Raw genomic sequence first — 12570 nt, 5'->3', positions numbered from 1 at the left:
TTTCCCCTTCCGTTTCCCCTCCCCTTAGCCCTCCCCCTCCCCTTCCCTTCCCATTCTTTCCCCTTTCTCTCTTTCTCAACTTCTTTCTTTTCTTCTTTCTTTCTTGCTTACTTTCTTGCTTTCTTTCTCGCTCCTAAGATAGAATATGAGAGACTACAAGAGAAAGACAGAGAGAGGATAGACACCACAACACCGGTCCACTGTTATTGAAACTTCCTTGATGCAAGTCCTTGCAGGTGATGACTGTGGACTCAAACCTAGATTCTTGCACATGGCAAGTGTGCACTCTACCAGGTGAGCTATCTCCTAACATATGCATTTTATATTGCCTTCATTTGAAGAACAGCAGTTTGTCTTCCATTCATACAAATGAAATATAGTCCATGAGTTAGCCACATACCTTTATTACATGATGCTTTTCCTGGAACACGGGAATCTTAAACATCTGGCACCAATATGTTGTACCTTTGTTTGGGATAGGGACCTGTCTTAATAAAAAATAAAAAAAAAGCAGGGGAACTCTAAGTCACATTCTTTTGACATGACAGCAGATCCAACAATGTAAGTAAAAGGATACACTTTTGATAACCCCACTCACAGAATCATCAAAACTGAAAAAAAACTTACGTGTTCATTGACCAGATCAAAATATGGTGTGCTTGTCACCAAAATGTTGGCTTTTTCTGGGTTTAGCAACCGCAGACTCTTGGTGCCACGATTGGAGTTGTGGTACATAGGACCAGCTTCTTCCACATCATTATGGTGGTAGGCCCAGATCACTCTCACAGTACTCTCCTGGTGAGCAGACATGGGCACCATTATGCTTCATGAGAACACTTTTCTTACCACTGAGCTGAATTTAAAGAACTCTATTAAATTTCCAAATAACTTGGTTATAATAATAACTATCTATTGCCTTCTTAAACTCCAAGACAGCAGGAACCTTCCCCATTCTCTATAAAACCCATATTTCTCCCAGTACTGGAACCTCTAGGGTGGGACTCGTTTTCCTTCATGATTCCCTAGATCCATACCATTTGATACTGCATCAGCTGATTTCAACCAAATCAATGCAACCAGTACCACCTTGACGTTTCACTTCGGACAGCGTCTAGAGATGCCAGGCCTGGAATGTCAACCCTTCAGCTCCATTACTCTGGTGAGATCTTTCCTAGCTCATGGGACTCTGTAATACCATTTTGGGTGGCACTCTTCCTAATAAAGCCACAGAACCTCCATAAAGACCAGGGCCCATGAGATAGGGCACATGTGCACATGAGTTAAGAGAAAATATATACCTTAAAGTATAAGTGCAGCAGTATATAGTTTGCAGTGACTCAATAAGAGCAGCAAGCAAGTAGAAAGACATAAAAAAGACAACATAAAGTACTTACTCAACATTTCTACTTAGACCTAGATACCCTCCTCACCCACTTCCCTCAATCATTCTGAGGCTAAACTTGTCAGATAAAGTAAGGACTACAAAAGCTGGATAGAGGCAAGTGGCCAGCATACTTTAATGATGGCTCTCTTGGCTACTAGGAGGCTACCCCATCTTCTGGGGCCCTAGTCAGGGAACCCTGGTATTCCCACATAGATATAATACGCCTAGAGCTTTAACAGATCCCTCTCTCCACCAGCATTGGTCATCTCCATCAGGAACAGCATTGTGGACTTGCTTGCCTTTATTGTGTAACAACAATGATAGGGACTGCCCCATTCTCTGAAGAGAAGCTGGGTTAACATACTCTGCCACTAGAGTAAGACTGATCCTGAAATGAGTGCAGCCTAGAACTTTCCTAGCTATGGCCATGGAATGCGAGCTATGGGGATACAGAGATTACACAGGCTCCTGCTCTGAATATGGGCCCCAGATCAGATTGATGGGGTTTACAATTAATGGTAATTATGGGAGTCGGGCGGTAGCACAGCGGGTTAAGCGCACATGGCACAAAGCGCAAGGACTGGCAGAAGGATCCCGGTTCGAGACCCTGGTTACCCACCTTCAGGCGGGTCGCTTCACAGGCAGTGAAGCAGGTGTCTTTCTCTTCCCCTCTCTGTCTTCCCCTCCTCTCTCCATTTCTCTCTGTCCTATCTAACAAGGACGACATCAATAACAACAATAATAACTACAACAACATTAAGAAAACAACAAGGGCAACAAAAGGGAAAATAAATATAAAAAAAGATTAAGAAAAACAATCAATGATAATTATATATTTTCCACATATTTGGAAGCTACTCTCTTCCCCGATCAAACTTCCTGGTCTAATTTCCAACTCTGCCACCACCTCCCCAGGTAATAGCTTTAGCCCACTTGCATGTTAGCTGTCAGACTCAGGCAAAAATGAGTAAAGTCATGGGCCCCTTGGAATATACCTAAAACAGAAGCCCTAGCTTTTTCCAAAATGGAGAACCCAAATCTCATTTACTCTATTCTTACCTTTAGAGTCCAGATTATTAAACAATTTGTTCTGCTTTGTATCTTAGTGCTTTTCAGCCACCAAGTTGCAGATGCTACCATGACACTAACATTACTTCCCTGGGCAGACAACTTCACCATGTGTCCTGGAACCCCACCTCTCCAGAGCCCTGCCCTACTTGGGAAAGATAGGGATAGGAAGGGGGTAGATCGACCTGCCAACGCCCCTGACCAGAAGAGAGCAGTTGCAGAAGCCACCTTCAACAACTCCATAAAAATCTTTGCTCCATACTCCCAGAGGGATAAAGAATAAGAAAGCTTCCAAAGGAGGGGATGGGATAAAGAACTCTGGTGGTGGCAACTGTGTGGAATTATACCCCTCTTATCCATCAAACCTGTCAATCATAATTAAATAAATAAAAGGAAAAGAGAAGAATGACACTTGGATTTCTCAAAATAGTCTCTTAACACTGACAATGTAAATTTTACTAAGCCAGAAGGTATCCAAATAGATCTTGTTTTTAGAAAAATATTATTCAGCATGTAAGATTATGCATTCCAAACTAGAGAGTATTTATGCTTTCATGCATAAAACAAAATACATTATTGTCATGTTAAAATTCCAGACTAATCAACTAGTAGTTTACCAAGCAAATATTCTTGTTAATCAGCAGGGATTTGAGAAAATTAAAACCTGCTTAAATGTCATGGAACATTTTAGGAAATAACAAGGAACAAAATAAAAGCAAAAATTCCTTTCCAGGTCAGAAATTTTACTTTCACAGTAGGTTTTTTTTGTTTGTTTTTTTTTAAATCTCACTCACATGTACAAATTTTCAGAGGGTACAATTATAGCTGGAATTACTGATCTGGGTTTGTTTATGATTCAAGAATCTCTCTATGGACATCTTATGAATCCTCGGAATTTCCAAGGGCCTAAGCAATCCCAAAGTAGGAGCAGTACTATCAAGTGAAATTGGCATCTGTTGATCTTAAGTAGCAAAAAGAGATTACACAAAGGGGGATGAGCCAGGGAGAAGAGTTTGCTGGAGTAAAAGAAACTGCTCCATTCTCTCATAGACAAAGGTGTTTCTTCCAAATCGTTGCTATAAGAACTTTGAAAAATAGAGCAAAAGCTATCTACCTTCAGTGTTACATTCCTTTGTAATAAGTCAAATGACTATGATTATTATTCCAATTATAGTATAATTATACTTTATATTATATAAAAATACCCTTGGAAAGTATTTATTTCTTTATCTTTTTACTCTTTATTGCTTAATGTTAGTTAAAACTGCTTTAGATGTCTACATTCACTTTTTAAAAGCATTGATGTGCCAAATAAAATAGTTTTATTTATCTCTACAAAATAAATTTGATGTAAGTAATCCACAGGAAAATACTTAATTTGCATATTCATAAGGATATTCACTTCTATATGACAAGATATCTAACAAGAAAACGTGTGCAGTATGTCAATTGGCAATTTTAATCAGCCTACTATTCATCTTAATTTTAGAAATTTACAAAGATGTTACAGATGTTAAAAATTGCATCCTAATAGTTCGTATTGCAGTTCTCTATGTGAAATACTTTCCTTTAAATCTCTATTTTTCAAACTTTATAAAGAAGATGCTAAAAAACTTTTATAGATTAAAAAAAATCATACACACTCTAAAGGGCTCTTTAAATTTTAATTCTTGCAAAAAAAATAAAACTTTTACAGAAATTTACAATGTTAGACATTGGCCTCTAAAGAAAATTTAAAAATATTCAAAGACTATGTGACTTTGTTGTCAAGGCTTATTATTTTTTTAAATAATTTTATTAGTGATCTAATAACGATTGGCAATATTGTGGTATAAGAGAGGTACAATTTCACCACCAAAGTCCCATATTCCATCGCCTCCATTGGAAGCTTCCCTGTTCTTCATCCCTCTGGGAGTATGGACCAAGGATCTTTATGGGGTGCAGAAGGTGGGAGGACTGGCTTCTATATTTGCTTCTTCGCTGGACATGGGCATTGACAGACCAATCCATACTCCCAGCGTGTTTCCATCTTTTCCCAGTAGGGCAGGGCTTTGGGGAGGTGGGGGTTCCAGAACACACTGGTGAGATCATCTCTCAAGGAAGTCAGGTTGGTGTCATGGTAGCATCTGTAATTTGGTGGCTGAAAAGCATTAAGATATATGCAGAACAACCTGTTTAATAGTTAGGAACCTAAAGGTAAAAGTATAGCAGATGAGATTTGGGGTCTTCATGTTAGAACGATCTAGGAAGTCTATTTTAGGCACATTCCAAGGGGTCCATGACTTTTTATTCTTTTGTCTGAGTCTAACTGCTAACATTCAGGTGCACTAGGAGTATTGTCTGGAAGATGGCATCAGAGTTGAGAATAGGATTAGAAAGCTGGGTATGGACAAAAAGAAACTCCCAAATATGGGAAATGTATATAAATTCCATTAACTGTAAACCCCAGTCAAAGGTTATTTTTAAACATTTAAACATCCTCTTATTCTGAAAAATGTTTCAAAATGGTAAATGTCTAACTTATTCATGCATATATTCATTCACAGACTCCTTACCGTTATACTCCTGTCATTTGTGTCACAAGTATGTAGTTCTCTGGTAAATTCAATTATTGTGTGGGTACTATTTTCCATGGCGTATTCTAGGTGATAATCTTGCTGTGGGTCTTTTATCAACTGTCTACTTGCATTTGTAAAATAATCCTGTGAATAATATAAAAAAATAAAACTCAGGATAATTGAAAAGAATTTATATTACAATAATTTATATGACCATAAAAGTTGATTCTGGATTTATTACAAATATATATATATATATATATATATATATATATATATATATATATATATATATATATATATATATATATATATATGTAGTCATTTTTTAAGAGCTGAGATTATCCAAGGAGTTGTAGTATTCCAACTAGGGAATTTATTCCCTAAGAAAGTGGTGCATATTTGAACTTGCAGCCCCTCACGAAAAAGCACTGATAGTACCAGAGATTATCATAAGAGGACTAAGGAAAATTACTAAACCTATAGATCATAGGACCAGTATGCCTGGGGTTCTAGGTTTTACTCTTAGCACTGAATATTTCAGAGAAGTGCCTGGCCTTTTTCTCCTTCAATAGAGCAATGAAAGCAATGGAATGAATGAATATTTGAGATGTCTGACTACTTTCCTTTGTTAAACAAAAGAAAGAACTTCAACACTGGGAAATGACTTGCCCTGGAGTGAAATAACTAGTTCTAGCCACACCAGGGACAGATTTAACACCAGCATTTTATAGTACTACACAGGGTAGAACGCCCCTCCTCCTTCCCTAAATCCTATAAGATTTGTTGTAGCAGTTATAGGTTTCTGTGGTATATGTACTAGTGACATATTAAAATGAAGTACAATAAAAAAAAGTTGGAGGAAAAGTGAAGCCAGCTGGATTACAGAACACTGAAAAACTAAAAAGACTTTGGTTTTGTGGATCAGCTATGACTTTGGTAAGAAACTTGGGTAAATGGTATATAAATCACTCTTGGGAAGCAGACAGATGTAATGGCAAGGGCATGAGCTTTGATTTGAAATCAAGTGAACAGAATCTTATTTCACCTAAACCCCTAACATCTCCCAGAGAATTAATAAAGAAACTTTGTGAGCTTTAGTTTTAAGTGTTGTCTGTAGTCAAGTGGGAAAAATATATACTCACTTCATAGATGAAAGATAAATACATAAAATAGTACATAGGAGAAAAAAACTACCTGCCATTATTCACACCCAATCAATGCCAGTTTTCTTCCCTCTTTTGTGCTATAGCTATTTGTTTTTCCCAAAACATTTTCCTTTGCATTTTACCACTAGTGGACTAGACTGTGAGCTATAAAACTCATGGTGTTAATTTTTATCATTATGCAGAACATAAAATGTGCCTTTATTATACTGGTTGTCAGTATATAATGATATTTATTTTTTTAAACTCATCAAGAGTTGAGTTATAATGAATGTACATGCAGAAACAACAACAATTACTTTTAATAACATCAAAATTACATTTGAAGAAATGACTGCTATACTTGCTAGAGAAAATATAATACATATTAAAAAGACAAATTATAAATGTCACATTTTAATGCATGGATCTTATGCATTTTTACCTATTTTTTTTTCTTTTGACAGAGTACTGCTCAGCCTTGGTTTATGGTGGTTCTAGGGATTGAACATAAGACATTTGATAACTCAGGCATGAAAGTCAGTTGCATAAGCCACTGTGGTATTTCTTCAATCCATTAATACTAATGACTTTTTATGGTAATTATATAGTGTGCATAAACCTGACATCCAGGTTACCAGGCCTGTATATTGTTCAATCTCTTCACTGACCACATAGTCTTGACATTTTTTTTTTCTACTCTGGCAAGTGTTACCACTTATTGAGTACATACACACCAAACCTAGATTAAATGTGTTACATATACTAGCTGACTTAATATTGATCTCAAGTATATGAGGTAAAATAATTTTCCTACTTCACAGATTGAGGCATGACAGCCCAAAGAGAGTGGAACACATCTTGTGCAGGATCATAGCTGGCAAGAAGTAAAGCTAATATTCAAGTCAAGCAGTCTGACCTCAGCTGTGGCCTTCTTCACTGTTATACACAGTAGCAGTTATTGGTGGGAAAGTATAGATTTGTATCTATTTCTATGTCTATGAAAAATATCTATCAAATTGTTTTGAAAACACTTGCTACTTTTTCCATGGTTGAAGCTTGTCAAAAAGTTCATTCTGAAAAACAGAATTAAAAAAGCAATTCAAATGAAATATTTGTATGCTCCTGTGATCCTCTCCCAATAAGCATCATACAGATTTTAGTAAAATTGTTATTAACAATGAAGGAGTAGAAAAAAGCAACTGTGCTTTTACAAGGAACTCACATTTTGTCATATAATTCAAGCAATTGGCTTTGTACAAAAAAAAATAATAGAAGTCATTATACAATCAGTTCAAAGAGTAGAATTATTATACTAGTTTTGCAAATATGTTTCCAAAACCATTCGTCCCACAAAATATCCAGCTGGCTTGCCAATTCTCCATTTGCTTTGTTTTCACTCACCAACTCCAATTCTTCCTAGCTAATCCGCCTTTTCCTGACTTTTCAGACAAATCATCTATGAGAAAATAGGAGACAGCACTCAGAATTTACTAAAAAAAAAAAAAAAAAAAAAAAAACCTTGAATCCAATTGTCCTGAGCAGTTTTAGTAAAGATGATTGCTACTTGCACACATCAATGTTCTCAACCCCTGGAAAAACATGAGTGTCTAAAAAAAAAAAAAAATGATAGTGTTGTTAAGGATAAACCTGGATGGATTTGATTAAAATTAAAATATGAAAACTGCTAACCACCACCATACTTCCATTACAACTTTTTTTTTCACTTTCTCCAGTTTAGGAGTTCTTTTGAGACACCTTCAGATGTTATCATATTATACTTCAGTTATCCAGATTAATATTAGAGACATGTTCACTTCAGCTGGGTGTTTACTAGCTGCTCAAAATCCATGTAAATCTTTGGACACGTTCTCTGGCTACCACCCAAGACAAATATTTTAAATTTACTTAAGACAGGGCATCACCATTTCCCCACCCCAAACATCTCTCTTTTTACTTATGATACTTGAGAGCTCACATCTTGCCTTTTTCTACCCTAAATAATAGACATTTTACCTGAGTGGATAATTTTTCCAGTGAAAGATGATGTCACTGGGGTAGTAGTATGTAGAGGTCTATCACAGGGAGATAAGAAACTGTCTACGTATGATAACACATGTCTTGTAAATTAGTCTCCCCACTCATACAATTACTCTTTAAAGCAAGTTCAAGTACTATGTTCAAGAAAATATCTCATTGGTGAAGTGGACCACTCATTTATTTAGCAAATGAAGCCAGATGTAGCTCTACATTCATTCCTCAATTATATTCTGATACTGTTTTATAGTCTAAGATTTTTTTTAAATGAGAATATTGGGGCCTAAAGATAGCTCATCTGCTTTACCATATGCTAGACCCTGGGTCTGAGCCCAGACACCACTTGGGATCACCTGGGATGACACTGGGCACACTCCATGGATGGTGGATCTCTGCTATAGTGTCTGTTCCTTATTCTTCTCTGTTTCTGTTTAAGGAATGAAAAAGTTTACCACTGATAGTTGCCCAGGCATGGTACTGTGACATATACAAGGTCTTACCTTTGTATAAAAAATTAGAATGTTGATCACAATGTACTATCACTGTGACGGTCTGATGTCAGAGCCATTACAAAATTTTTAGTTTTATGCCATACACATATTGTAAATATAACCAAAAAAAATAAGTAAAATAACCATCAATTAGGTATTATTAAAACTGGGATTTCATTGAGTGAGAGACTCCTTGTGGAGGAGTCAAAGAATAACATACAGAAACTATAAAACCTATTTAAGTTTTTTTAAAAGATGCAGAATTTTAAATTATATTACTATGAAAACTTACATGCAGAAGTCATTCTCTGTACAATATTCAATTACAAATGCTTTTAATTACATTACATAAAATATTTTATGTGCATTTCAATCCCATTCTAACTCAAATACCTGCACTAAGGTCAGCTTCAACAATCTAAACACCAATGGACAAATGATGGGCTAAAGGAGCTGATGGGCATATACTCAATGGAGTACTATTCAACAATTTTAAAAGATGAAATTTTGTCTCTTGGAAGAAAATCAGTAGAACTAGAGGTGAGTAAGCTTACTGAAGTAAGTTACGAAGTGAAAGGCAATTCCCAGATGTTTTCACTCATGTACAGGAATACAGAGAACTGAAACACATGAATTGGAAGGAAGGCAGAAGGAAGGAAGGAAGGAAGGAAGGAAGGAAGGAAGGAAGGAAGGAAGGAAGGAAGGAAGGAAGGAAGGGAGGAAGGGAGGAAGGGAGGAAAGAGAGATAAAGGAAGAAAGAGAGAGGGGAGGAAGAGAAGGGGATAGGGGAAAAGGAAGGGAAAGGGCAAAGGCAATGGCAAGGGGAAGGGAGGAGAGGGAAAGGGAGAAGAGGAGAACAAAAAAGAAGCAACCAACCCCTTCTCTAAGACCTTGGGAGAACTATACTAGTTATCAGTGGAAGGTGAGGGTACAAAATTAATGGAAGGAGGAATGTGAAACTATGTCCCTATTATAATTTTGTAATCACTATCACCTGTTAATCCTGAAAAAATATATGAGTTGAGTTTTTGCTACAGCAATAAAGTTAATTTACAATTGTTACATAAAAATGTTATTCCTGAAACATGTTCTTACAGGATTTTTTTTTTTCCTTTGGAACATTTCTTACTATGGAAAACATGAATTCTATCACCGAGGTTTCAAATGAGGTTCTATCAATGAGGCTCCAAAATGCTGTGTAGCAACAGTAAAGCCAGTCAGCACCAGCAAAAGTTGGCATTTAGCATGACAAACATGAGTACTGACTGCCACTTTCAAAGTAATGTAACTGAAAAGGCTAGCTCTGATATTCTAGAAGATTGCTATGACCTCTTATAAAACACGATTAGGCAGATGTTCAATTGATTTTCATTCACTGTCAGTCCTTTATTTCCCTCCTCTTGAATAACATTTCTGCAACAGAAAAGATCTTTAACAAGTACTGTGATAAATAGCATGAAATGAAAACTCTTATGAGTACAATAAAAGATTTCAATAGACACTATTTCAGCTTGAAGAATCACAAGTAAGCACAGCTGCAAGGAAAACCTTGAAGAAAAAAAAGTGTACCCATCTGTCATCATTTTCTTTAACAGGTGTGTGTGTGTGGAGTTTTCTGTTCCTCGATCTCAAAAGCCTTGCTACTTCAAACATTTCTGTATATAACATCAATTTCTATAATAACTGTTATGGTGTTTAGTAATAGTGATAATATAATAATAAATATTTTGCATTACTGAGACTCTTGGATCCAAATGTAATCATAAAATTATATAAACCAACTATAAAAACATAATATCCAGATTTCTGAGTAAGCTGATTTTAACAAGTAATTTTTTCAATGGTTTGTGTAAATTTGAGAATATAAAAACAGAAGGAGCATGGCTTTTAAGAACCACTACAGAAAAAAAAAAAACTGAGACTCTCTATACAACAAGGGATCTGTTAAATACCTACCATAATACCAAAAAATGAACTCTGCAGTTCTATTCTCATGAAGGACCCACCTGAGAGACTTGTTTGTTTGTCTAAGTATCAGCTTCAAAAAATACCTATCTTGAGTTTTCTGACAGTCAATCATCTCACTACAGTTTCATACAGAATAATTAATTATGGGGGTATAGCTCAGTGGTAAAGCATTTGACTGAAGAATAATTAATTACCTAGCTAGAGTTAAAGAATTATCAGAGGGTAAATTTTAATTGTTTTTTTACATTTACCATCTGCCTCCAACATTAAACAAGTTCAAATTAAAAGAACATGCTATTTTACTTTTATTTGCCTAACAGATTATTAAAAAAAAAAAAAATAGAAGGTTTCTCTTTGGGTGCCCATAATCAGTTTATGTATGAATCACATTTTGAGAAAATTCCTTTCCTTCCTTTTTTGAGCTTCTTCCCTTCCTCTCCCCCTCCCTCTCCCTCCCTCTCCCTCTCTCTCCCCTCCCCTCCCCCTCCCCTCCTCCCTCTCCCCTACCCTCCCCCTCCCCTCCTCCCTCTCCCCTACCCTCCTCCCTCTCCCCTCCTCTCCCCCTCCCCTCCTCCCTCTCCCCTCCTCCTCCTCCCCTCTCCCTCCCCTCCTCCCCCTACCCTCCCCCTACCCTTCCTCCCCTTCCCCTCCCCCTACCCTCCCCCTACCTTCACCCTACCCTCCCCTACCCCCCCATCCCTCTCCCTCTCTCTCTTCCCTTTTCTTTCTTTCCTCTCTTCTTCGCACACATATTTTGCAGAATGACTACTATTCTTCAACCTTTATTGTAGGACCGAATGTACAAGACTGCACACTAGCTGACAAACTTTCCACTCTGATAAAACGTTGTTTATTTTCGGGGAGGAGAAAATATATTAATAATAATATAACAAAAATGTCCAGGTAGTAAGTTCTTACAGGGAAAAAAATAAGCAAAAGGAATCATAGAATTGGGTTATCAAACTTTGGTGTTAAATGATCCAAAAAGTCACTGTTAAAACAATAGTATTTTGAGAAATACGCTGTAGTTAGGAGAGAGCCATGAAAATTGTGAAGGAGTTGATTCCAGAAAGAGAAAGCAGTTATCAGAAGGTACCTTATCAAGCAAATGGAAGTAAATGGATTCTAGATTATACTTTACAAGTCAATAAAGACAGTTCCAGTTTGATGCTAAGCTTAATTATGCCTTTGGGCTCTAAGTGAGTGACATGTTCGATTGACATGAAAATATACATGTGTGTTTTATTACAGCTACTGTGCAGAGACTGAAAAGAAAGACGAGTAAAATTGTGGTCAGGGGGCCCGGCAGTAGCGCAGCGGGTTAAGCGCACTTGGCACTAAGCACAAGGACCGGCTCAAGGATCCTGGTTTGAGCCCCCGACTCACCACCTACAGAGTGGTCACTTCACGGAAGGTGAAGCAGGTCTTCAGGTGTCTATATTTCTCTCCCCCTCTCTGTTTTCCCCTTCTCTCTCCATTTCTGTCTGTCCTATCCAACAACGACATCAATAACAACAATGATAAACAAGGGCAACAAAAGGGAAAAAATAGCCTCCAGGAGCAGTGGATTAGTAGTGCAGGCACCACCAAGTCCCAGCAATAACTCTGGAGGCAAAAAAAAAAAAAAAAAGGTGGTCAGAAGACTTACTTCACTGGTGGGGCTGGCTGAGGCGCACCTGGTTAAGCGCATATATTACCAAGAGCAAGGAATTGGGTTCGAGTCCCTGCTCTGTACCTGCAGAAGATCCGCTTCATGAGTGGTGAAGAAGTCCCGCACGTGTCTTTCTTTAACTCTGTCTCTTTGTCCTCTCTCAGTTTCTCACTGTTCTATCTAAAAAGGAAAAGGAAAAGGAAAAAAAAAAAAAGGAAAACATGGCTGCTGGTGGGAGCAGTGGATTTGTAGTGCCGGCACCAAGCTC

At 37.2% G+C, this 12570-nt stretch overlaps 1 protein-coding gene across 1 annotated transcript in view; it reads right to left on the bottom strand.

Moving 5' to 3' along the window:
* The window catches only part of MOXD1 (monooxygenase DBH like 1), a 93696-nt gene that overhangs the window by 69452 nt on the left and 11674 nt on the right, over positions 1–12570 (bottom strand). The window contains exons 2-4 of the mRNA XM_016193559.2: positions 5008–5154; positions 628–795; positions 401–484 (exon numbers count right to left, since the gene is read on the bottom strand). Coding sequence (XP_016049045.1) covers positions 401–484; positions 628–795; positions 5008–5154 — 399 coding nt within the window. The remainder of the gene's footprint in view (positions 1–400; positions 485–627; positions 796–5007; positions 5155–12570) is intronic.

The sequence above is a fragment of the Erinaceus europaeus genome, chromosome 4, assembly GCF_950295315.1.
Source record: "Erinaceus europaeus chromosome 4, mEriEur2.1, whole genome shotgun sequence".
Taxonomy (NCBI): Eukaryota; Metazoa; Chordata; class Mammalia; order Eulipotyphla; family Erinaceidae; genus Erinaceus; species Erinaceus europaeus.
The sequence above is the reverse complement of the archived record's forward strand: the minus strand, read 5'-3'. Positions and strand labels throughout refer to the sequence as shown.